Source organism: Rhinopithecus bieti, unplaced genomic scaffold (assembly GCF_001698545.2).
Source record: "Rhinopithecus bieti isolate Rb0 unplaced genomic scaffold, ASM169854v2 scaffold_12476, whole genome shotgun sequence".
Classification (NCBI taxonomy): domain Eukaryota; kingdom Metazoa; phylum Chordata; class Mammalia; order Primates; family Cercopithecidae; genus Rhinopithecus; species Rhinopithecus bieti.
The window spans coordinates 677,351-699,783 of record NW_016807303.1 but is presented as its reverse complement, the minus strand read 5'-3'; the positions used below and the strand labels follow the sequence as shown (position 1 = coordinate 699,783).

The 22,433-nt window shown below is 37.8% G+C and overlaps 1 protein-coding gene across 2 annotated transcripts in view; it reads left to right on the top strand.

The window, feature by feature from the left end:
• The window catches only part of FILIP1 (filamin A interacting protein 1), a 203,318-nt gene that overhangs the window by 79,245 nt on the left and 101,640 nt on the right, over positions 1-22,433 (top strand). For both annotated transcript variants that reach the window (XM_017881125.1, XM_017881124.1), the window contains exon 2: positions 2,771-3,052. In XM_017881125.1, coding sequence (XP_017736614.1) covers positions 2,777-3,052 — 276 coding nt within the window. In that variant the 5' untranslated portion in view covers positions 2,771-2,776. The remainder of the gene's footprint in view (positions 1-2,770; positions 3,053-22,433) is intronic.

The window sequence follows — 22,433 nt, the reverse complement described above, 5'->3', positions numbered from 1 at the left end:
TTCTAGTTTTTCTATCCACTAGGAGTAACTGTGTGATCCAGGAGAAGATATTTAATTTATTTAAACCTCAGTAGCTTCATCTATAAACCTGAGAGAAATAGCACCTACTTCACAGGGTTGATGTAAATATTAAACAAGGTGCTAAATGAAAAATGCTTCCTATATTGTGTAACACTTAAGAAGCAGTAAGTGAGAGCTATTAAAAATATGAAGAATATAAATGTCACTAAATGAGACACATGCAAGTCCATTATTGCTTGGATGTTTTCTCCCTCCAAAATAGAATAAAGCATTTTTAAAGTGTACATTATTTATAACAGACTTAGTTATTCTATTGAGAACTTATGTTTATCTTCCTCATAGATGCTAATTCCTTGCTAAAACATTCTGGATTCATTTGTTATTGCTGAGTACTTTTGTATTCCTGACATAGAATAGGTGCTGATTGCTGACTTTATTGTGAAGATAGATAGAAGACCTCGTTTATCTAACCAAGAAAGGACTAAAAATCTTTACGTTCATGCCAAAGGAAAAGTAATTAATGTGAAATTTCAGTATCACAAAAGAAAAATATTTGTTACGACAAAATTAACATCATGGGCCTACCACATGAGATTTTCCATCAGCCAAAGTGAATTAATGTGGAAGGGAATAGGAAACTTAAGCTTTTTAAATGAATAATGATATAAAATAATTACATAATTCTAAAATGGGTGGATTTTTTTGTGTAAAAGTCGTTAATATAATACTATAATAAATTTTATTTTAAAACATTAATTTCAGACTGAAATTTTAGAAAGAACTAAATATAAAATTGATACTAACAGACTATTTTCTGTATGTTTGCAGATATAATTGTGATTGAGTAAATGCATGTAACATAATACAATCAGATTTAAATACTGTGTAAGATTAAGCACTTCCTGTGCTTTGGGAATTATTGTCTGGGATTTCTATTAACTCCTGATTTAATGATTTAAATTAAAGTTGTCAAATCAATATTTGATATGCCATCTCAAAGAGCTTTAAGATCTTATAGAGAAAATTATTTCAGGTAAAAGGAATTCACATGTGGTATGAAGTCGTACAGAATCACAATTCAGTTTGGGAAGTCCATGTGTCTTAGTTGTGAGCCATAACAGGTCATGAGTTAAATTTGAAACTCTTTATTCATCACATCTTTTTTTTTTGGATTGGGGCTTTAGTCAGCCCATTCTGCCCACAAATAAGCTGTGATAAAATACAGTAGGTTTGTTCCAAAGTGCTCTGGCTTCCTTTACAAAGAAACTTCTATTCTTTGTTGACTAGGGAAACCCAAAAGATACTCTAAAATTGGGAACTAATCATTGAGTGAACCAGAAAACAGGGTGCTAGTGTCAAGAAACATTCCTTTGGTTTATATTGTTAAAAGCTGGGGTGCTGTAGAAAGTTCACACATACATAAAGGGGTCCATTTGCTTACAAGTTCAATTTTTTAAAAAAGAGCATTAATGTAGATTTCAAGATTCATTGGAAGAATTGGATATTCACTATCTGAAAGGAAACATCACCCTGTGTTAATTTTTGTGTTACAAACCTAATGTTTTTTTAAAATCTTTCCTTAGTTTCTTAAGTGTGGTTGGGTCCATAAAGGAAATTTACTTTCAGATAACAAAGTCCCTATATTTTATCTAGAATGAATGATGAAAATCTTTTTGCTTAGCTATTCATGGTAAGGGCTATTTATACTGTGAGTTTTTAAATAAGCCCATGAGCTAACCTACTATATTTAAGGGTTTAGGCAAAATTTGAAATACACCCCCCAGGGTATCAGAGCTCTCTTCACAGCACTTTGAGACCTAGCCTGTGAGTTCAGTGTGTTTGTTTGTAACATACCTATTGGTAGAATCCTTTTGCTCAGAGACTGACAGAGAAACTATAAAGCATTCCTCATAGAATGACTTGAATGTGCTTCTCATAGGACAAGTTAATATCTTAGCTGCTGCTTTGTCTTTTTTCCTTATTTTACCTCAAAATATTGTTTCACATTTTGATTTTGAAATTGATTCATTTTCTCCCAATTCTTTGTGCTCTTATTACTGTAAATGACATTTAAAGACCTGATTTTAAAATAGAGGCTCTGGGAAAATAGAATTGCATATCACTGAAAATGATACCACCCTCCTCTTCCCTTTCCTTTTCCCTTATCCTCTGTCCATTTTAAGCCCCACCCTATGCGGACTTTTTTTTTTTCCCCTGTGACATCCAACTGGTTCCTGACAGGGTTTCAGATCTGAATTTTCTGATAAATAAATAAACTTTTATTTTATCTTAGAACTGTTTTATTTTATTTTAGAACAGTTTTTTTTATTGATTTTATTTTATTTTAGAACAGTTTTAGATTCATAACATTATTACAAAGCTAATACGCATATGCCCTACACCCAGTTGCCTCTGTAGTTAACATTCTCCATTAGGATAGTATAGTACATTTGTTATAATTAATGAACCAATATTGATATATTATTATGGGGGTTATGTAACAGCAATATGACTTAGCACTATTGATATTGACCTTGATCATTTGGCTTGAGGGGTTTTTCAGGTTAAAATCTTACTTTTATTTTTTCTGAAGACCATCAAAGCGGTTTCCTGAAAATTTTAATGACATATTAATTTGATTTTTCATTATTGGTGATGTGGTAAAGCTGCTATAAGTCTCTAAGTATTTCGGCAAAAATAATTTTGATGGTGGTAAAGAACATCTTATCTTTTTTTTAATGTGTTGTAGGTGGGAATGAGATCTCGAAACCAAGGTGGTGAAAGTTCGTCTGATGGGCATGTCTCCTGTCCCAAGCCCTCCATCATCGGCAATGCTGGTGAAAAAAGTCTCTCAGAAGATGCCAAAAAGAAGAAGAAATCAAATAGGAAGGAGGATGATGTCATGGCCTCAGGAACTGTCAAACGACACCTAAAAACATCTGGAGAAAGTGAACGAAAGACTAAGAAATCCCTGGAGTTATCCAAAGAAGACCTCATTCAACTACTCAGTATAATGGAAGGAGAGTTGCAGGTAGAGTCAAACTTTCCCAACTATTGTGTCTTTGGTTTCTAAGCTATAAAACAAGAGAATGTAAATCTGTTCTTCTCTCTGAATAATGAACTTTATGGGGAAAGGAAATATGTTTCCCTTATTTCTAAATCCCTAGTGCCTGGCACAAGTTTGCACTCAATAAATATTTGTTGAATGAATGCTAAATGAAAAAGTGCTGATTCTAACTTCAAACTTCTCTAGAAGCAGGAAATTTCTTCATTATATGATTTTAGTAATGATTTCATACAGATTCTTTTGGTCAGTAGGCAATCAATTAGGTTATCTAATTTAGACATTGACTGTGACTGAAAAATGTAGAAATGCAGTGATTATTAAAATGGAGAGTTCGGGTCAATTGTTACTTTTGCTTTTTTCTAGGAGGTAGAGTGAAAGAGAGGAGGAGAATTAGAGGCAAATAAGGCTTTGTTTAAACCAGCCTTATTGCCCAGTCTTTTCTCTCTTTTTTTTAAACTTTCAGTCTCAATATTCTACAACATCATAGGAATTGAGATGCACAAAAATAAGCAGAGCATTGAATTCATTATGAAGAACCTAATAGTTTCCTAAACATTTTCAAATCTACCATCTCGTATGATCACAATAAAAATGTGGGTATCATCTGTATTTTATAAGTGAAGAATCAGAGTCCCAGAAGGATTGAAGGTTTGTCTAGATCTTATCTCAAGCTTCCTGATTCTTTGTCCTATGCTCTTTCCTCTGCCCACACCCACCAATCTTATTTAGTTGCCATGAGCCAGGTCCCTCCCTCCCATTAAGTCTATGTTTCTAGGGACCCAGGAGGCAGGCAGGAAGTCAGGATTCTTCTGAGTTTCTGAGCCCTGAACAATTGTATTTCTGGAAGTAGGGGAACAATATTTTTTTTTTTGGAGAAGATGACTTAAAGAGTGGAGCTACTGTTTTCATTTTTGTTTTTATTAGTTTCTTAGCTTGCACGAGCCTTTGAAGGAATACTATTAGGTTGGTGCAAAACTAATTACTTTAACAATTGCATAAAATAAAATCCTTGTTGGCTTATGGGTGCTGTTAGCTTTAGAGAGGTAATTGGCAGCCTACTTTAAACTAGGGTGGGTCACTCTGTTCCTGTTATCATCTATGTGTGCATACAGATAAGGAAATCCCTGGGGTAAAGAAAAACAAACAACGTACAAAACTCAAGTTTAAACAAACAAACATGATTATGCTTACCATTTACAGACTGAGAAAAATCACATTGGCATTTCACAGCAAAAGATAAAATTTTCTAGAGCAGCCACTGTTACTAAAAATAGCTTCACCACTCCCAGAAATGTGGTTAATGTTTTGTCTATTAACATTGGTTGTATACAGAGGCAGAATTACTTCACCTTTTAAGCTACCCCCAGCCAAAAGCTATTGACCTGAGTGAAAGGTATAATTTTTGCCTTAGAAACCTTCACAAAACAACATCATTAGTTCACTTTTCTCCATCCATAAAGGCTTTTGTGAAGCCAGTGGCTCTTGCAGACTCTAATTTCTGCATAATGCTATTATATCATGGTGAACTCTGGAAAGTGTTTAAGATTCATGTGGTTTTTATGTTCATAGTGGTGCTAGATGAGGTTTCAGATCCTAGCTATACAAAATATAAACTCACACCTCTGAAATATTAAAGAAATTAGTCAGATGGCTCCAAAGAAATGCATTTTGCTTTCCATTAATCTTTATAAATACAATATACCTACATTACATGATAGATAAATTCTTGAGCAGCTATCAGTAAGTAAAAAGTGCAAGATATCATTTATGTGGGAAACAGTGAAGAGAAGGATAAATGAAGGACCTGCTATTTTAAGGAATTCCCTGGTGAATTCATTTGCAAAGCAGATAATCTATTCCATATATATATGCACACACACATATACAAGTCCATATATATAAACATATGTCCTTGTAATTGCAGATTTAACTATGATAGATTTGTTTAAAATGAGTGTTCCTATATTTAGAGCTATAGATATATATTTTTGTAGCAGTAGACACTTGTGTTCTAGTAGCATTGTCATGTGGGGGTGTTGTAGCTAAGAGTGGGAGGGAATTAACATTAGCAAATGTGAGTGCACTGGTAAAAATGTAGAAGTTATCAGCCATAATACTGAATGGGCAAAAGCTGGAAGCATTCCCTTTGAAAACCGGCACAAGACAAGGATGCCCTCTCTCACCAGTCCTATTCAACATAGTATTAAAAGTTCTGGCCAGGGCAATCAGGCAAGAGAAAGAAATAAAGGTATTCAAATAGGAAGAGAGGAAGTCAAATTATCTCTGTTTGGAGATAACAAGATCATATATTTAGAAAACCCCATCATCTCAGCCCAAAAACTCCTTAAACTGATAAGCAACTTCAGCAAAGTCTCAGGATACAAAATCAATGTGCAAAAATCACAAGCATTTCAATACACCAATAATAGAGTGTCAAATCACAAGCAAACTCCCATTCACAATTGCTACAAAGATAATAAAATACCTAGGAATATATCTTACAAGAAATGTGAAGGACCTCTTCAAGGAGAACTACAAACCACTGCTCAAGGAATTAAGAGAGGACACAAACAAATGGAAAAACATTCCATGCTCATGGATAGGAAGAATCAATATCATGAAAATGGCCATACTGCCCAAGGTAATTTATAGATTCAATGCTGTTCCCATCAAACTACCACTGACTTTCTTCACAGAATTAGAAAAAACTACTTTAAATTCCATATGGAACCAAAAAAGAGCCCGTATAGCCAAGACAATCCTAAGCAAAAAGAACAAAGCTGGAGGCATCACGCTACCTGACTTCAAACTATACTACAAGCCTACAGGAACCAAAACATCATGGTACTGGTACCAAAAAAGACATATAGACAATGGAACAAAACAGATGCCTCAGAAATAGCACCACACATCTACAACCACCTGATCTTTGACAAACCTGACAAAAACAAGCAATGGGGAAAGGATTCTCTATTTAATAAATGGTGTTGGGAAAACGGGCTAACTATATGCAGAAAACTGAAACTGGACCCCTTCCTTACACCTTTTACAAATATTAACTCAAGATAGATTAAAGATTTAAACATAAGACCTAAAACCATAAAAACCCTAGAAGAAAACCTAGGCAATACCATTCAGGACATAGGCATGGGCAAAGACTTCATGACTAAAACACCAAAAGCAATGGCAACAAAAGCCAAAACTGACAAATGGGATCTAATTAAGCTAAAGAGCTTCTTCACAGCAAAAGAAACTATCATCAGCATGAACTGGCAACCTATAGAATGGGAGAAAATTTTTGCAATCTATCCATCTGACAAAGGGCTATTATCCAGAATCTACAAGGAACAAGTTTACAAGAAAAAAGCCAACAACCCCATTAAAAAGTGGGCAAAAGATATGAACAGACACTTTTCAAAAGAAGACATTTATGTGGCCAACAGACATATGATAAATAGCTCATCATCACTGGTCATTTGACAAATGCAAATCAAAACCATAATGAGATACCATCTCACACCAGTTAGAATGGCAATGATTAAAATATCAGGAAACAAAAGATGCTGGAGAGGATATGGAGAAATAGGAACACTCTTACACTATTGGTGGGAGTGTAAATTAGTTCAACCATTGTGGAAAACAATATGGTGATTCCTCAAGGATCTAGAGTCAGAAGTACCATTTGACCCAGCAATCCCATTACTGGGTATATACCTAAATGATTATAAATCATTCTACTATAAAGACACATGCACACATATGTTTATTGCAGCACTATTCACAATAGCAAAAAAATGGAACCAACAAAAATAGCAAACTTAGAACCAACCCAAATGCCATCAATGCTAGACTGGATAAAGAAAATGTGGCACATATACACCATGGAATACCAATGCAACCATATAAAAGAATGAGTTCACCTCCTTTGCAGGGACATGGATGAAGCTGGAAACCATCATTCTCAGCAAACTAACACAGGAACAGAAAACCAGACACCACATGTTCTCACTCGTAAGTGAGAGTTGAACAACGAAAACATATGGGCACAGTGAGGGGAACATCACACACCCGGGCCTGTCAGAGGTTGGGGCGCAAGGGGAGGGATAGCATTAGGAGAAATACCTAATGTAGATGATGGGTTGATGACTGCAGGAAGCCACCATGGCGCTTATATACCTATGTAACAAACTTGCATGTTATGCACATATATCCTAGAACTTAAAGTATAATAATAAAAAAAAATTCTCAAAAAAAAAAAAAAAAGTGGAAGGTATGTGCAAGGTTTGCCAGACTAGAGATAAGAAAAAAAAAAAAAATCTTTCTGAATGGCTGGTGCTGGGAGGAGAAGCAGAACTATGCCTTATGAAATAAGTTATTCTCAGCTTAGACCTATGGGTCATCTGGCTTGATATGTATGGAGCATTTAGTGAGTAGTCTCCCAGATCTCCAAAGACCACCTATTGCTCTCTCTTTATGGGGTGACTATATATGAGTCAGATGCCCTTACTCTGGAGGTGGTATTCTGAGGTTATGATTGCCTGATGGGTACTTCCGGCCTGCTACACAGACAAAATCAACTCACTGATAATGTGGTATTGCAGTAGAAAATGGTTTAACACAAGGCTGGCCAAGTGGAAGGACTGGAGTTATTACTCAGTCAGTCTCCCTGAGAACTCAGGGGCTAAGGTCTTATGGATAATTTGGTGGGCAAGGGGATAGGGAATAGGCGCTGCTGATTGGTTGGGGATGGAATTGTAGGGGTGTGGAAAACAGGTCTTGTGAGTTGAGTCCACTTCTGGGTGGAGGCCACAGGACCGGTTGAGTCAGGAGTCATGGGTCCAAGTGGGGTCAGTCAGTTGCCAGAATGCAAAATCTGAAAATATCTCAAAACACCAATCTTAAGTTCCACAATAGTGGTGTTATCTATAGGAGCAATTGGAGAAGTCACAAATCTTGTGATCTCTGGCCACATGACTCCTGAGCAGTAAGGCATTATAGAAACTATGCCTACATTCTAGCAGAATTCAGGCCCCTCCTATAATCCTAATTTCATGGTTTTTCATTAGTTATAGGTCCCTGAGCAAGGAAGGGGTTAGTTTTTAGGAGGGATTATTATCATCCTTGCTTCCAAGTTAAACTATAAACTAAATTCTTCCCATGGTTAGCTTGGCCTATACCCAGGAATGAGTGAGGTCACCCTGCTTGTGAGGCTAGAAACAAGATAGAGTCAGCCATGCAAGAGTCCTCTCACTGTCATAATCTTTGCAAAGGAGGTTTCAAGCTTCCATAAAATATTAGAACTCTAAGACACCTTTAAGGTATCTTATCTACCTCACCTCCTTTATATTACAAATGTGAAACTCACATGCTAGTTTTGTGACTTGCCCAAGATTGCACAGCAATATAGAGTTCTAGATCTAAATTTCGTATCCTTCTATTGAATGTCCTTCCCATTATATCACTTACATTCTATGGAGGTTCAAGGGAAGTTGGGCTCCAGGACCTTCCATTTATTCTTGGCCTCCAGAGTTTCTTTAAAGTAGACTCACATTGTAAACTCAGAGGCTGAAGCTATTTTGTGAAAGGATGAAACTTTTCAGGTAAGAGAAATGTAAGGTTTTTTTTTTACACCAGGGAGACAAAAATGGGATCTGAGCCTCAAAGTTTGGTACAGCCTAGATGATGAGTAAAATGGCAGCAGGCAGGGGAGCCACAGGGCTATGTGAGCTGGCCACTGCATAACTCTGGGGGAGCTTCATATTCACTACTATAAGGATGGTGTCTTCTGGAGTTGTGTAACAGTGCAGGCTTTGGCGGATCACATCTCCAGGTAGAAAGAAATAGGGTGACACACAAAGAAAACAGCTTATATTTTGGAGAGATAGGACTAAGATCAAGTCTGCCCATAGGAGGTATACCTTAAAAGTGACTTGAGAAATGGAGGAGTTGGAGGTTCCTTCAGGCTTGTCATGCAAGTTTTCTCCTTTACAGACTGCTTTTTGATCTCTCTCATTCTCTCCAACTCTATATCCAACATTTTGGACACTGTAGACAATTCTGTGTGTTTTCTGGTACACCAGTGCCCTGCCACTTTTAGTACCTGTTAAGTGATCTATAGAAAATTGTTGAGCCAATATTATAAACAGCATGACCTTTATTGTAGGCCTTGGCTCTTTGCAAAATGTGCACATTTGCTGTTTTGTTTGCCAATCTGGGTACCCCATGAACTCCTGAAGTGCACCTTTAATGGGTATATATTAGAAATGGAGTTACGTCTACTGGAGATTTTGCATTTTAGGGAGTCTTGTCTAGAACCGGTAATGTGACCCTTGTCTTGAAGAGGGACATTTTTCAGACTTTTCAAGCCACACCTCTGCAGATGCAGGCCTGTCATCTCAGCACAATGACTGGCCTGCATTGCCTGCATGAAGTAGCTGGGATAGTTTCCATTATTATACTTCTGTCAGTGACTGCTTCCAATACCAATTACTTTCTAATAAATTGGAACATTCTTATTCTCTGGGTGAAAAACCAGTTACATATTTCCCAGTTTAAACTGAAAGTAATAAAATAGTACCCCTGGCCCGTCATTTGGGCACCATGATTAATTTCCCCTTGTATTAGTCCCAAAATAGCACTTTAAAAAAGTGAGTAAACTTGGCTGTACTAAAAATAACAAAAGTTTGACAGAAATGGTACTCATATCAAAAAGCCATTACATAGAAGATCTGGCAAAAGGATATTCGTGTAGAATGATTCAAGAAAAGGGACAAATTAATTCTTTTTTCTTTATGAAAAAATAGCCATTTTATATAATAAATTCCCTTGATATTTTACTTGGGTACATTTTAGAGAAAAGACCTAAATTTGCTTTCATCATTTTTCCTTTTGTTGTTATAGTTAGCTCCCTTCTGCCTGTGTATAAGGAGGCGCAGAGTAAACTAGATTACGCAGCTGGATACTGCACCACCATTCCATTCGGCATTGCTATTTTCCAGGCTAAGTCAGAGACAAAGTCATCGACACATTGAGAAATCTCTCTTCATTCTGAGTGAGTGGCAGAAGAGGTGTTGAATACTTCAAAAATAATTTATAAAGTAGATAATTTGTCTGTGGATTGTTAGAAGCTTCTTCTATTCCATATCTTCTTAACTCATAAACACATTCTTTTGGGGTTCCCAGCCATTTTTTTAAATATTGTTCCTTAGTTTCTCTTTTCCTCTTCATCACCTAATATAAGTGAGCCTCCTATCTGTGCTTCTTTCTTACCAAGAGAGTTCATTCATTCTTTGGGCTTTAATTAATAAATAATTAATTCAAAATAGGTTGATCTTACAATATTTAAGAAACACTGCTGAGACCAAGTGCGGTGGCTCACGCCTGTAATCCCAACACTTTGGGAGGTTAAAGAGGGCGGATCACAAGGTCAGGAGTTCGAGACCAGCGTGACCAACATGGTGAAACCCTGTCTCTACTAAAAATACAAAAATTAGCTGGGTGTGGTGGTGTGCACCCATAATCCCAGCTACTCAGGAGGCTGAGGCAGGAGAATCGCTTGAACCGGGAGGCGGAGGTTGCAGTGTGCTGAGATTGTGCCACTGTACTCCAGCCTGCGTGACAGAGCAAGACTCCATCTCAAAAAAAAAAAAGAAACATTGCTATTTGAGAGCTTTGAGGAATGAAAAGACAAATAATCATAATACTTGTATTTGATGGGTTCCTACTATGTGCCAAGTGTGGTTTTAGTCACTAGATATTACAACAATCATGAAGAAAGAGCTCATGACTTGGTAGGATAGATGAATAGATAAGAATATACAGGAATGAGTATTGTATTGAGTAATTACAATATAAATTACAGGAGTACAAAGGAGGGAAAGATTATGAAAATATAGGAACTTCACTAAAAATTTGGACTTTGAAGAATTTGTGGGTTTTGGGCAGACGGAGATGAGCATAGGGGCCAAAATGGGCAGAATCAAACAGAGTGAGTGAAAAAGTCTTGGACCACGTTCATCATGTTCATCAGTGAATAGTCTGGCTTTAGTGTAGTAGTAGTATTTTGTGGAGGTAAAACGACACCTCCATTTAGAGACTACAAATAGGAGGTCCTCCTTTCCCACCAAAATAGTCAGAAAGTGTAAGGATTCCAGGGTAGTAGAGCGATGCAGAAGTCGGGGGAGTAAAGATGAAAGAGTATCAAGAAGAAAGGTTCAGTTACTCAAATCAGCAGAAAGGCCCCATCAGACAGGACTGAAGGACATTCTTTGGGTTTGTTAATTTGAAGTTCATTGGGAACATTTGTCAGAGCAGTTTTAGTGAGGTTAAGCCCATTTTCAGTGAGTTGAGAAGTTGTTAGATATGAGTTCTAAATTTCTTTTCAGAGAATCAGTATGTCAGTATGTTCAGTTATTTGACTTCTACTTTTAAACTTAACTTCCTTGTAAAGCAACCTTTTTTGATTACCTGCTCCACCCTGACTCATTCCAATTACCTACTCCACCCTGACTCGTTCTGATTGTCCGCTCTGTCATAACCTCCAAACCACTCACCCCCGTCAGTCTCTTCAAATTAGCCAATCAGAATTAGTTTAGCCTGTGCTGTCTAACCCTAGCCAATAGGGGTTAGCAGCAGGGGCCATGTGTGTCAGGGAGAAGAACCCCTTCCCCTCCCTTTTCCAAGTGTCTGCTACCATTACTCCATCTGTAAGGGTGCACCCTTCTATAGAAGTAACTTGCCTTGCTGAGAATTAAAAAGAAAATTTTATATTCAAGTGCTATTTCTTTTGCAGCACCAAAACTTTATTTATAACAAGGTGAAGGGAAGTTAAGTAAATAATTTAGAAAAACTTTTTTACGTTTTTTTTTCTTCTTTTTTCTTTTTCTCTTTTGGTAATAGGTTTTCTGGGTTTTTTGTTTGTTTGCTTGTTGTTGTTGTTGTGGTTTTACATAGCCAGAGAAGCCAATTTTCCCCCTTCTTTAGCTTAGTGTAAATTAATTGTGTGGCACAGAATAGGCCTTTAGGCCTACATTTGTTGGCTTCCTGATTTGAAATTACATGTTGCTTTTCTCTACTTTGAAGCTTTAAGTGAAGCATGGGATTATTAAAAAGTAAAAGGCCAAAACAGTGTGACTTGAATGCCAAGTCCTATGGGGAAACATGATGGAACTGAAAAGCTTTGGTAGTTGACTTTATTAGTGTTGACTCTGGGCCTCAGTTTACTCCCCATGTGTTCTAACGGGGATATTTCCTAACTTCTGGGGTTGTTGTCATTACTAAGCTTAGCCAATATAGATGTTATTTGGAGAAGTTTGAATGAACAAGGCGCAGAAAGAAGACAGTAGCTAGAGGGAAACTCAGGTCAACTGAGGGTTTTTAGTGATGAAAGACACTTTGCTGTGTTTACAGGTTAAGAGATTGCAGGACAAGAAAAAAGCAGAGTCAAAGATGTAGAAAAGAGAAAGAATTTTAGATGACAGCATCTTGGAGGATATAGGACGAGGTGAATCAAAAGTATGATTTTGGGTTGAACTTAGTTTTGGTCTTGAAAAGGAAGGAGACCCTTCCTCTGTGATGGAAGGAGGAAAGATGAGTGGGGCTAACATTTGCAACTGAGGGGTGGGCAGTTGAGGTAGATCCCCTAAAGCCTCAGCTTTTTCATCAAGGAACAAAGTTATGGTCTGCTGAAAGTTAGTGGCGGTCCTGAGCATGATTGTGTACATGCTGAATCGTTACAGAGGGGAATGCTAAAGAAAGGTGATTATGTACAAATACAAGCACTAATGGGTGAAGTTTAGGATTCAGCAGGGAGAGACCATGCATTTACAGTGGCAGCAGTCTGTTTAGAAGCCTGCGTGTAAAGGGGGAGACATATTTTATAGCACTGGATCTAGGGTTGCAGTTGTCCAAGTCAGTGCAGTGAAAGGACAGTGTTATAAGAAAGTAGAATGTGTTGGTGAGACGGTGCCCAGCAGGAAGAGGTCTTGGGAGAAGTGAGCAGGCCAATGGCAGGACAGGCAAGAGAGGGCTGGAAAAACTGGAATTTGGGCTATTTGCATTTAGGGTTTCTGGTATGGCAGTGTTGTTTTGTTTTGTTTTTGGGGACAATCTTGCTATGTTGCTCATGCCATGGGCAGTGGCAGTGGCACAGTCAGCTCACTGCAGCCTCCAACTCCTGGGCTCAAGTGATCCCCCCCACCTCAGCCTCTCAAGTGCCTAGGACTATAGGTGCATGCTATGTGGCACAGCTTTAACTAATGCAGGGTCTTGGGTGTGGTCCCGGGAGTGGAAGTGAAAGCAATTGGAATGAATGAGGTCAAGAAATGGTGAAGTTAGGACATTGGCTAAATCTTCCATTAAATATTGAAACCTCCTGGGATTATGGCAGGATTTGGAGTGGAGTGCAAGTCTGTGTCATCTAACAAATATGAGCGTTGGGGACCAGAAGGTCAGTAGATAACTGGATAACTGCTGCCAGACTACTTTTTCTGAAGTGTTTCTCTGATCATTTTATTCTGTTGCTTAGGAATTTATAAGAGGTCCCTACACCTTATCAGATAGAAGTCTAAATTGCTTAGACTGGTCTGAAAAATCTCCCTCTTAGCTATGAAACCTCATCTTTAGAGCTACTTAACATGACCATTCCTATCTAATCAGGCATCTCTACATTTTTTCCCCATACTCACACATACAATCTTAAAATACTTGCAAGACATAAATTGGGGCTCTCAAGAAATTCAGGATATGTGTTTATTTTTGTCCTATCCCATAGTTTTCTCCTGTACCAGTCAATACTTCTTTTTTCTTTCTTCTTTTTTTTTTTTTTTTGTATTTGTTTGTTTGTTTGTTTTTGTGTGTGTGAGACAGGGTCTTGCTTTGTTGCCCAGGCTGGAGCACAGTGACATGATCACAGCTCACTGCAGCCTCAATCTCCTGGACTCAAGGGATCCTCTTGCCTCTATATAGCTGGGACTGTAGGCGTGCACCACCACACTTGGCTAATTTTTTTGAATTTTTGTAGAGATGGGGTCTCACTATGTTGCCCAGGCTGGTCTTGAACTCCTAAGTTCAAATAATCCTCCCATCTCAGCCTCCCAAAGTGCTAGGATTATAGGCATGAACAATTACACTTGGCCCTATTCAATATTTCTTTAGGGGCCACTGAAGGCTTACCTCCTCAGTGAAGCATTTCCTAATGACTTGCTCCCCGATGCTTATCTTTCTCCTGCCATGAAATCTTACATTGATCCTTCATGAAGTGAACCATAGCACTTCATACCCCCACATTTCCTAAGTATTTTATGTACTTACACCTTGTTGCCCAAAAAAACTTCCTGGGAGAAGCTGTGTCTTCTGCATCTTTCACGTGCCTCATTTTATCTAGAGAAGGGTTAGGCATATCATTGTTAGTCTATTAGAAACTGGTGATTAATCTTGAAATGTTCTAATATTTATACACCCTATGAGACAGTCATAAGATTAATATTTTTAACGTCTGCAAAACACTCTGAATTATATAGGAAAAGTATAAGTATCATAATACATAATGTTATTATTGAATTAACAGTAATGGTCATAAATATATACAATGATATTCCTACTACAATACTATGATTCTACTTTTTTGTCATCTTTAACAAGAGATGTCATAACTCCATTGGGAATGGTGATAATCAGTTCAGATGGAATTACTTGTGCAACCAAGAACAATAGGCTTATCCTTCAGGGGTACCATTTATCACTTTTTTCTTTAAAATGGCTTTTCTTTTCTAAATGAGTTCCATTTGTCACATGGGAAGGCCTCCAGTAGAGTCCCTGTGCTTCTGAAGCATAAGGCTTTTAGTTACTCTCTATGCCTTTTTAAATTGATGACTCACCTGCACTTAATATGCTCCATCTTTAGAATCTCAGGCTGAGGTCACCCTGAGTGAGGCTGCCCAGTGAAACCTCACACCATCAAAATGGTAAGCGGGCTGAGAATGGCATGTCTCTGCTACGTTTAGGAGGCAACAGAGAGACAGGTTGCTTTCTGATTAAAATCAGGACCAGATCTGATTATTTGTTGAATATGATGCTTCAGAATCTCATGTGTCCAGTAGTATTGTTCGTATTTTGGCAAAGAGCTTTGTTGTCTGAGTTTCATTGTTTCAGGCAGAATACTTTTAGGGCTCCTAATAGAATCAGAAAGTTGGCTTTCCTGCAGTGAGAATAATGTCCTCATTGGTGTTGTAGGGGAGAACTTTAGTTTTATTGAGAAACATAAAAAAAGACATATTAATAAAGAAAATCTCTCATAAATCCTTTTATTATTTTACAGGAATCTGGTCATGGGAAGATACCACATAAGGGTAATATGTGAAAGATGGAGATTTCCCCCTAAATGGCTGCAGCCTGCATTTTCCTCAGTGAAAATGGTCTTTATTTAGTAAACTAAATTATATATAAATATTACAACTTACCTGTACAAATATTTCCCAATTATTTGGGGATGTTCTCTTTTTACATGAAGCATTTTCAAGTAAAATTAGTTTGTACAGATAACTGGTATGAGAAATGTATGTTAAGCGGAGTAGGACTTCGGCATGATGAATTTGTGATTCCAGAAGGACTTCCAGTAGAGATGTCATGTAGAACACTGCCAAATTTGAAGCTCAGGAGGGATAAGGTCTAGACCTGTGCTGTACAATGGAACTTTATTTGAAGAAAGAAATGTTTTATATATGCCTTGTCCTATAGGGTAGCCATTAGCCACATGTGGTTTGCAAACTCTTGAAATGTAGCTAATAAGGCTGAGGAACTAAATTGTAAATTTTATTTAATGTTAATTAAATTTAAGTCACTACATGTGGCTAGTGGCTACTGTATTGATCAGCATGGATACAGAAAAACAAACAAGGTACTAATCTGAAGAGACCATGGTTGAAGCAAAGGGATAAGAGAGTAAAAGGAAAAATTAACACCAAGGAGATTCCCTTAGAAATTATCTATGGTTAAGGGTGGTAAGAGAAAAAAGAACTGGCCAAAGGAAAAAAAAAAAAGGCATGGTTAAAGAGAAAGGAAGGCCATCTGAATGAAGATGTGTCATGGATGCAAGAGAGGGAGAGAATTTCAGGAAGACATAGTTCTCAATGCTGCCACAAAGCTGGAGAATGAAAACTGACAACAGGCTGTTTATTGAGCTGGCAATTAGAAGGTGTGTTTTCCAAGGAACAGTGAGGGTTGATACCAGACTACTGGTGTCCAGAAGTGCTTGGGCAAACTTCACTTTTGACAAGTTTGTGGATAGATGGTAGGGCTATATCTAAGGGAATAGTAGGGATGGGGAAAGGTTTTTTGTTTTGTTCAGATTTTTTTTTTGAAAGAGGACACTTAAACACTTTATAGATGTTAAATACAAACTTCTTTCCTAATTTCCAGTCCTACCCTTGCTCTCTTTGTCTTCCACAGATGCTTTGATGTAGAAGTATTTTACCTATAAGATTAAGATCATCTCAACTTCCTTCCACAGCAAAAATACTCTGCCCTTCAAAAAATAGAAATAATGAAAGTACATTTGCAAGTCCATGGTTCTATGAGGATCAGCTCATTTATGAGGAAAGTCAGCTATAAACCAAGATTTTGCAGGTTCCTCAGCAGATGAAGGAAACCGTCTCACAGACTCAAAACACATATTTGCACCAATGAAAGTGAGTGATCCTTGAAGAGTGGAAGGAAAAGGATCTTAACATTACTGTTTTTGAGCTTTAAATGGCTCTGCCCTGAGATGGGATGTTATAATTCCTGCCAACTTGGAATTTTATATACATATACATTCCTGTCAACACAGTACATTATCAGTTGTTTTACCAATTTAGTGCTGTAATTCCTTTGCCAATCTGATAGGTGAAATGGGTATTTTCCAGTAGTTTTAATTTACATTTATCTTATGAGTGAGGCTAAACATCTTTTCAAATGTTGTTAGAGATATTTGTATTTCCTTTTCTGTGACTAGTCTGTTCTTATCTTTGCCTGTTTTTCCATTGACTTATTAGTCTTTTATTGATTAATGATCACTTTTTATATAACAAAGAAATTAGTTCTCTTTGATATAAGCTGTCAATCAAATATTGTTTCCTATCTCATTATTTTTATTTTGACTTAACTTTTGGCACTTTTTGTTATGCAGAATTTGTTATTACTATTATTACCCAGACATCAATCTTTTGTTTTATGGCTTCTGATGTGGATTAAAATTAGAGAGGCCTTCCCATTCTTAGATTATGCAAAATTTCTTTCGAATTTTCTTCTAGTACTTTTTTCCCCCAAGTTTTCTTATTTAAATATTTAACCCATCTGAAATTCATCTTAAAGTGAACTACTTTACTTTTTTTGTGGGTGGCTGTTAATAGCAGTCAGGGTCTAGTCAGGAAAACAGAAAGTGCACTAGATATTTCAAACAGAAAGGAGTTAAAGGGATTTGGTCACACAGATGTTAGAAGCCTAAAAGAGTAAAAGGAGAATGCTGAAGTAATCAGAGATGGTAACTGCAAGAAGCAGCTATCACCTCTAGGGCTGAGGAAACAAAGGGAAGACATAAGATGACTAGTGCATAGGACTACAGAGGAGGAATCCCTCTGTGGAGGGCTTACTGCCCAGCCTCTGCTAGTACCTCTGAGGGAGCTTGATGAGACTAGTTGTGGGAGGCCTGAAGAATCAAGAGCCACAGCTAACTGCTACTACTGGAGCAACACTGTCAGAAATAGGATAAAGTAGAAAGGAAATCTTTCTCCCCATCCCACCTTTTAACATTCCTCTACTCACTCCAATTAGCAGAACCCAACAGAAAGCAGCTAGTACAGGAACCTGGGAAATGTAATTTGCAGAATCTCAGATTTAGTATCACAGAATAGAATAGATATAAATGATATAAATGGTTTTATAACTGAGAGATAATGAGTAAACAACCATTAATTGAACAAGCTATTTTACCCTATAATTTGAAATGTCACTTTTATCCTATAATATTATCCTATAATATTTAAATCTACTTCTGGGTTTTCTAGTTTACTCCAAAGATTTATCTACCTATTCCATGCTCTAGTACCATAGTTTTAATTATTGTTGTAGCATAATATGTTTTTATGTATGGAAAGGCCAGTCCTTTCTCATTATGCTTTTCTGAATTTTCCCAAATATTCTTTTTTACTTTTAAAACTTGTTTTTTTACTTAAAAGATATTTAAAGGAATTTTAAAACAAGAGCCAATTTTAGGAAAATTATATTTGTTTACTTTTGGCTATTGTTTCATTATGGTAACACGAATCTTCATATATTAGGTACTTAATAAATGTATGTGAATAACTTTATTAACATTTAAAAATGTCATTATGTCTTTTAAAAAAATTCCATCTCTATGTACTTAAAAACAGTTTTAGTTTTATTATGTTGACAGTGATTGGGTTAAACAGAGAAAGTGGAGGGATCCTTTCCTTCATCAGCAGTTCTTTATTTACTTCCCTGTTTCTGAGTCAATGTGAACCTCTAGAAAGAAAGAGGGACCAAACTAGGTAGCTTTGTGTAATCCAGACAAGAGATAATGGTGACTTGGATTAGGGCAGTGTATTAGTCTGTTTTCATGCTGCTGATAAAGACATACCTGAGACTGGGCAATTTACAAAAGAAAGAGATTTAATGGGACTTACAGTTCCACATGGCTGGAGAGGCCTCACGATCATGGCAGAAGGCAAGGAGGAGCAAGTCACATCTTACATGGATGGCAGCAGGCAAAGAGAGAGCTTGTGGAGAGAATCTCGTGTTTTTAAAACCATCAGATCTCGTGAGACCCATTCACTATCAACTTTTCGCACCTTGACATTGTTCAAAGTGCCTAGTGCAACCTTTAACCTCTTCTTTATTCTCTTCTCTCTTCTGAACAGTTTCAGGGACACTCTTGAAAGTCACTGGGCTAATACTTATAGATACAGAATGGCCCCTTCTTAGGTTCTTCCTTCCTCTTGATCTTCCCTCCTTTTGGCCTCACTGATCCTCAGGAGACCTCTCCTAGTGTAGTGGTGATGGAGGGTTTATTCTGAAGCTCATGTGACCTGCAGTATCTTTAGGTTTGCAGGTGAGGTTACAAATGCAGACAAGGTAGTGGAATATGTTTCTTTGCAAAACTAACTGGCCCAACTGGGATTTAAAACGACCTCATAAGTACTACGTCAACCTGTCACAGACTGGCTTCAAAACAATGAAGGGATCAAAGTGACTCATATCACATGGCTGTCAACAGAGAAATATTTTTTCCAAACTCTGTATTTAAGAGAGAAAGCAGGGTACTGATGAAAATTGTTGGAATTCTTTCACTGTGAGAGTGCATAATCAAAAGAGGACATCACTTTGATGAAATAAGAACACTGTACCTTGAATCTTTTCAGTTAACATGTAATCCTATCTGTGGATGTAGTCTCGTGCTTCAAAAATGTATATATTTGTATTGGCAGGAAAGGACCTCTATGGACCTTTCCAAACAGCAGCCATTAATCTCTAGAATACTTACTCTGATGTTAAACATTTCCTCATCAACAGCCTGAAAATAAACATGAAACAATGTGCACAAATTTTAGCAGCCTCTGGGCCATCCCTTTGCCCATTCACTATCCTGAGAACAGCATGGGAAAGATTTGCCCCCATGATTCAACCATCTCTCACTGGGTCCCTCCCACAACACATGGGAATTTTGGGAGCTGCAAGATGAGATTTGGGTGGGGACACAGAGCAAAACCGTATCAGCCAATAACAGTGCTGGTGGGGCGAAAGTGCTAAGATTTTGTATAAATTGTGTAGGAGAGCTCATTGTATTTGATGGCAGGTTGAATGTGGGATATGTGAGAAAGAGATTTGCTAAGCCTGACTCCAAGGTTGTTTGCCTGAGCAAATGGGAAATGGGTTGTCATTTACTGAGATGGAGAAGACTACAGGTGGAGAGCAGACAAGTGGAAACCAGAAATATAGTTTTGCCCAGGAAGTTTCAGATGCTTAGACAAGTGGAAACCAGAAATACAGTTTTGCACAGGAAGTTTCAGATTTGAATCTGAAACTCTGGCATTTGAATATGAGTCTAGAGTTTAGGGAAGAGGTCTAGGGTGGAGTGATCAATTTGGAAGTCACATGTATATAGATTCTATTTAAAGCCCTTGAAATCTAGTAAAATAATGAAGAAAGCAAATTTAGATAGAAAAGATAAGCGGTCCAAGGACTAAGCCCTGGGAAATTCCAGCACTGAGAGACTGGGAGGATGAGGAGGACTCAGCAATAAAGAATGAGAATGAACAGTTTGAGAGGAAAGAGGAAAATCAGCAAGTAGGATATCTTGGAGTAAAAGTGGAAAATTTTTCAAGGCAGAAAGAAAGATTCAAAGTGTCAGATGCTGCTGATGTATCAAGAAAAATGAGGAGTGAGAGTTGATCATTGAATTCAGCAATAGACAGATCATGATTTGCCTTCATAAAAGAGTTTCAGTGGAGTACTAGAAGCAGAAGCCTGGTTGGAATGGGCTCAGAGAAATCCCACTCACTTGGGAGGAGAGAATATTGGAGACAGTATGTATAGGCAATTCTTTCAGTGAGTTTTATTGTATAGGAAAGGAAAGAAATGAAGTGGGATCTCCGGGGAAGTAGAGTCAAGGGAGGATCTTGTTCTGATGGAAGAAATAACTATTTTCTGTGCTAACGAGAATGAGCTAATATGGAGGGAAACATTAACAAAAGGTAAAAGGCTGGAGCAATGTCCTAGCTAGTCAAAAGAGGATGGGATTTAGTGAATGAAGTAAGAAGTTTGTGTTAATTAGAAGCACTATCAGTTTACTTCTAGTAATAGGGGAGAAGGTCACATATACCAGCAAAGATGCAGTAGGTGTATGAAAGTGATAGGAGATTGTGGAAATTCTTCCCAAATTGTTTCAATTATTTTGGTGAGTCAGGGAGCAATAGGGTAGATGTGTGATTTGATAAGGCTGGAGAAGTTATGAAATAGTGTATGAGAGTGGACCAAAGGAATATAGTGTGATTTCTTGACAGAATTAACAGCCCAGTTAAAGTTAGTGACCATGAATTTGAAATGAGATCAGTTGGCATGAGTTTTTCTCTGGGGAGAGAGATTTAACCAAGGCTGTAATTTGACCAAGAGAGTACAATCACGTGAGAGAATGGGCATGACATTAAGGGTGTATGCAATTGAAATTTAAGCTGAATGAGAAGGAAAATGAGTGCATGGAAGGAGAAGGGTGAAGGCCAATCAGAAGATGACAAAAATCAATGAATTATAATGTGCTGCCATCAAAGCACTGTTGGATTTTGAGCTCTAGAGGGAATAAGCTGGAAATATAGAAGATGATGCTGGAGAGTTGAAATTACAGATAGTTGTAATTTTTTATAATAATGGCAAAAACTAGGGTATGACCATACAAGTGAGGGCTGAGGTAGTATGAAGGACAGAATTATGAGAGCAGAGAAGTTCAGGGAACTGGGAAGTCAGAACATCAGAAATATCATCTAAGAGGATATGGAAATCACCAAAAAACTGGCAAAAGTAGTACTAGAATAACAGCAATCCAGAGACAAAAATCTTCAAAGAAGGAAGGAAAATGAATGACCTGGGGGTATTGAATGGCCCATGATATTGATATAGTTTGGTTGTGAGTGCCTGCCCAAATCTTAGGTTGAAATGTAATCCCCAGTGTTGGACATAGGGTCTGGTGAAAGGTGATTGAATCATGGAGATGGATTTTTTATGAATGGTTTAGCACCACTCCCCTTGGTACTGTCCTCATGATAGTGAGTTCTTGTAAGATCTGGTCATTTAAAGTGTGGGGCTGGGCGCGGTGGCTCACGCTTGTAATCCCAGCACTTTGGGAGGCCGAGGCAGGTGGATCACCTGAGGTCGAGAGTTCAAGACCAGCCTGACCAACATGGAGAAACCCCGTCTCTACTAAAAATACAAAATTAGCTGGGGTGGTGGCACATGCCTGTAATCCCAGCTACTCGGGAGGCTGAGGCAGGAGAATCGCTTGAACGCGGGAGGCGGAGGTTGCGGTGAGCCGAGATCACGCCATTGCACTCCAGCCTGGGCCAAAAGAGCAAAACTCTGTCTCAAAAAAAAAAAAAAAAAAAGGGGGGGGACCTTTTGCCTTGTTTTTTTCTCCCTCTTTTTTTTTTGGGAAATCCCTCCCCCCCCTTTCCCTTCTGCCATGATTGGAAGCCTCCTGAGGTCTCCCCAGAAGCAGATGCCACCATGCTTCCTGTACAGCCTATGGAACCATGAGCCAATTAAACCTCTTTTCTTATAAATTACCCAGTCTCAGGTATTT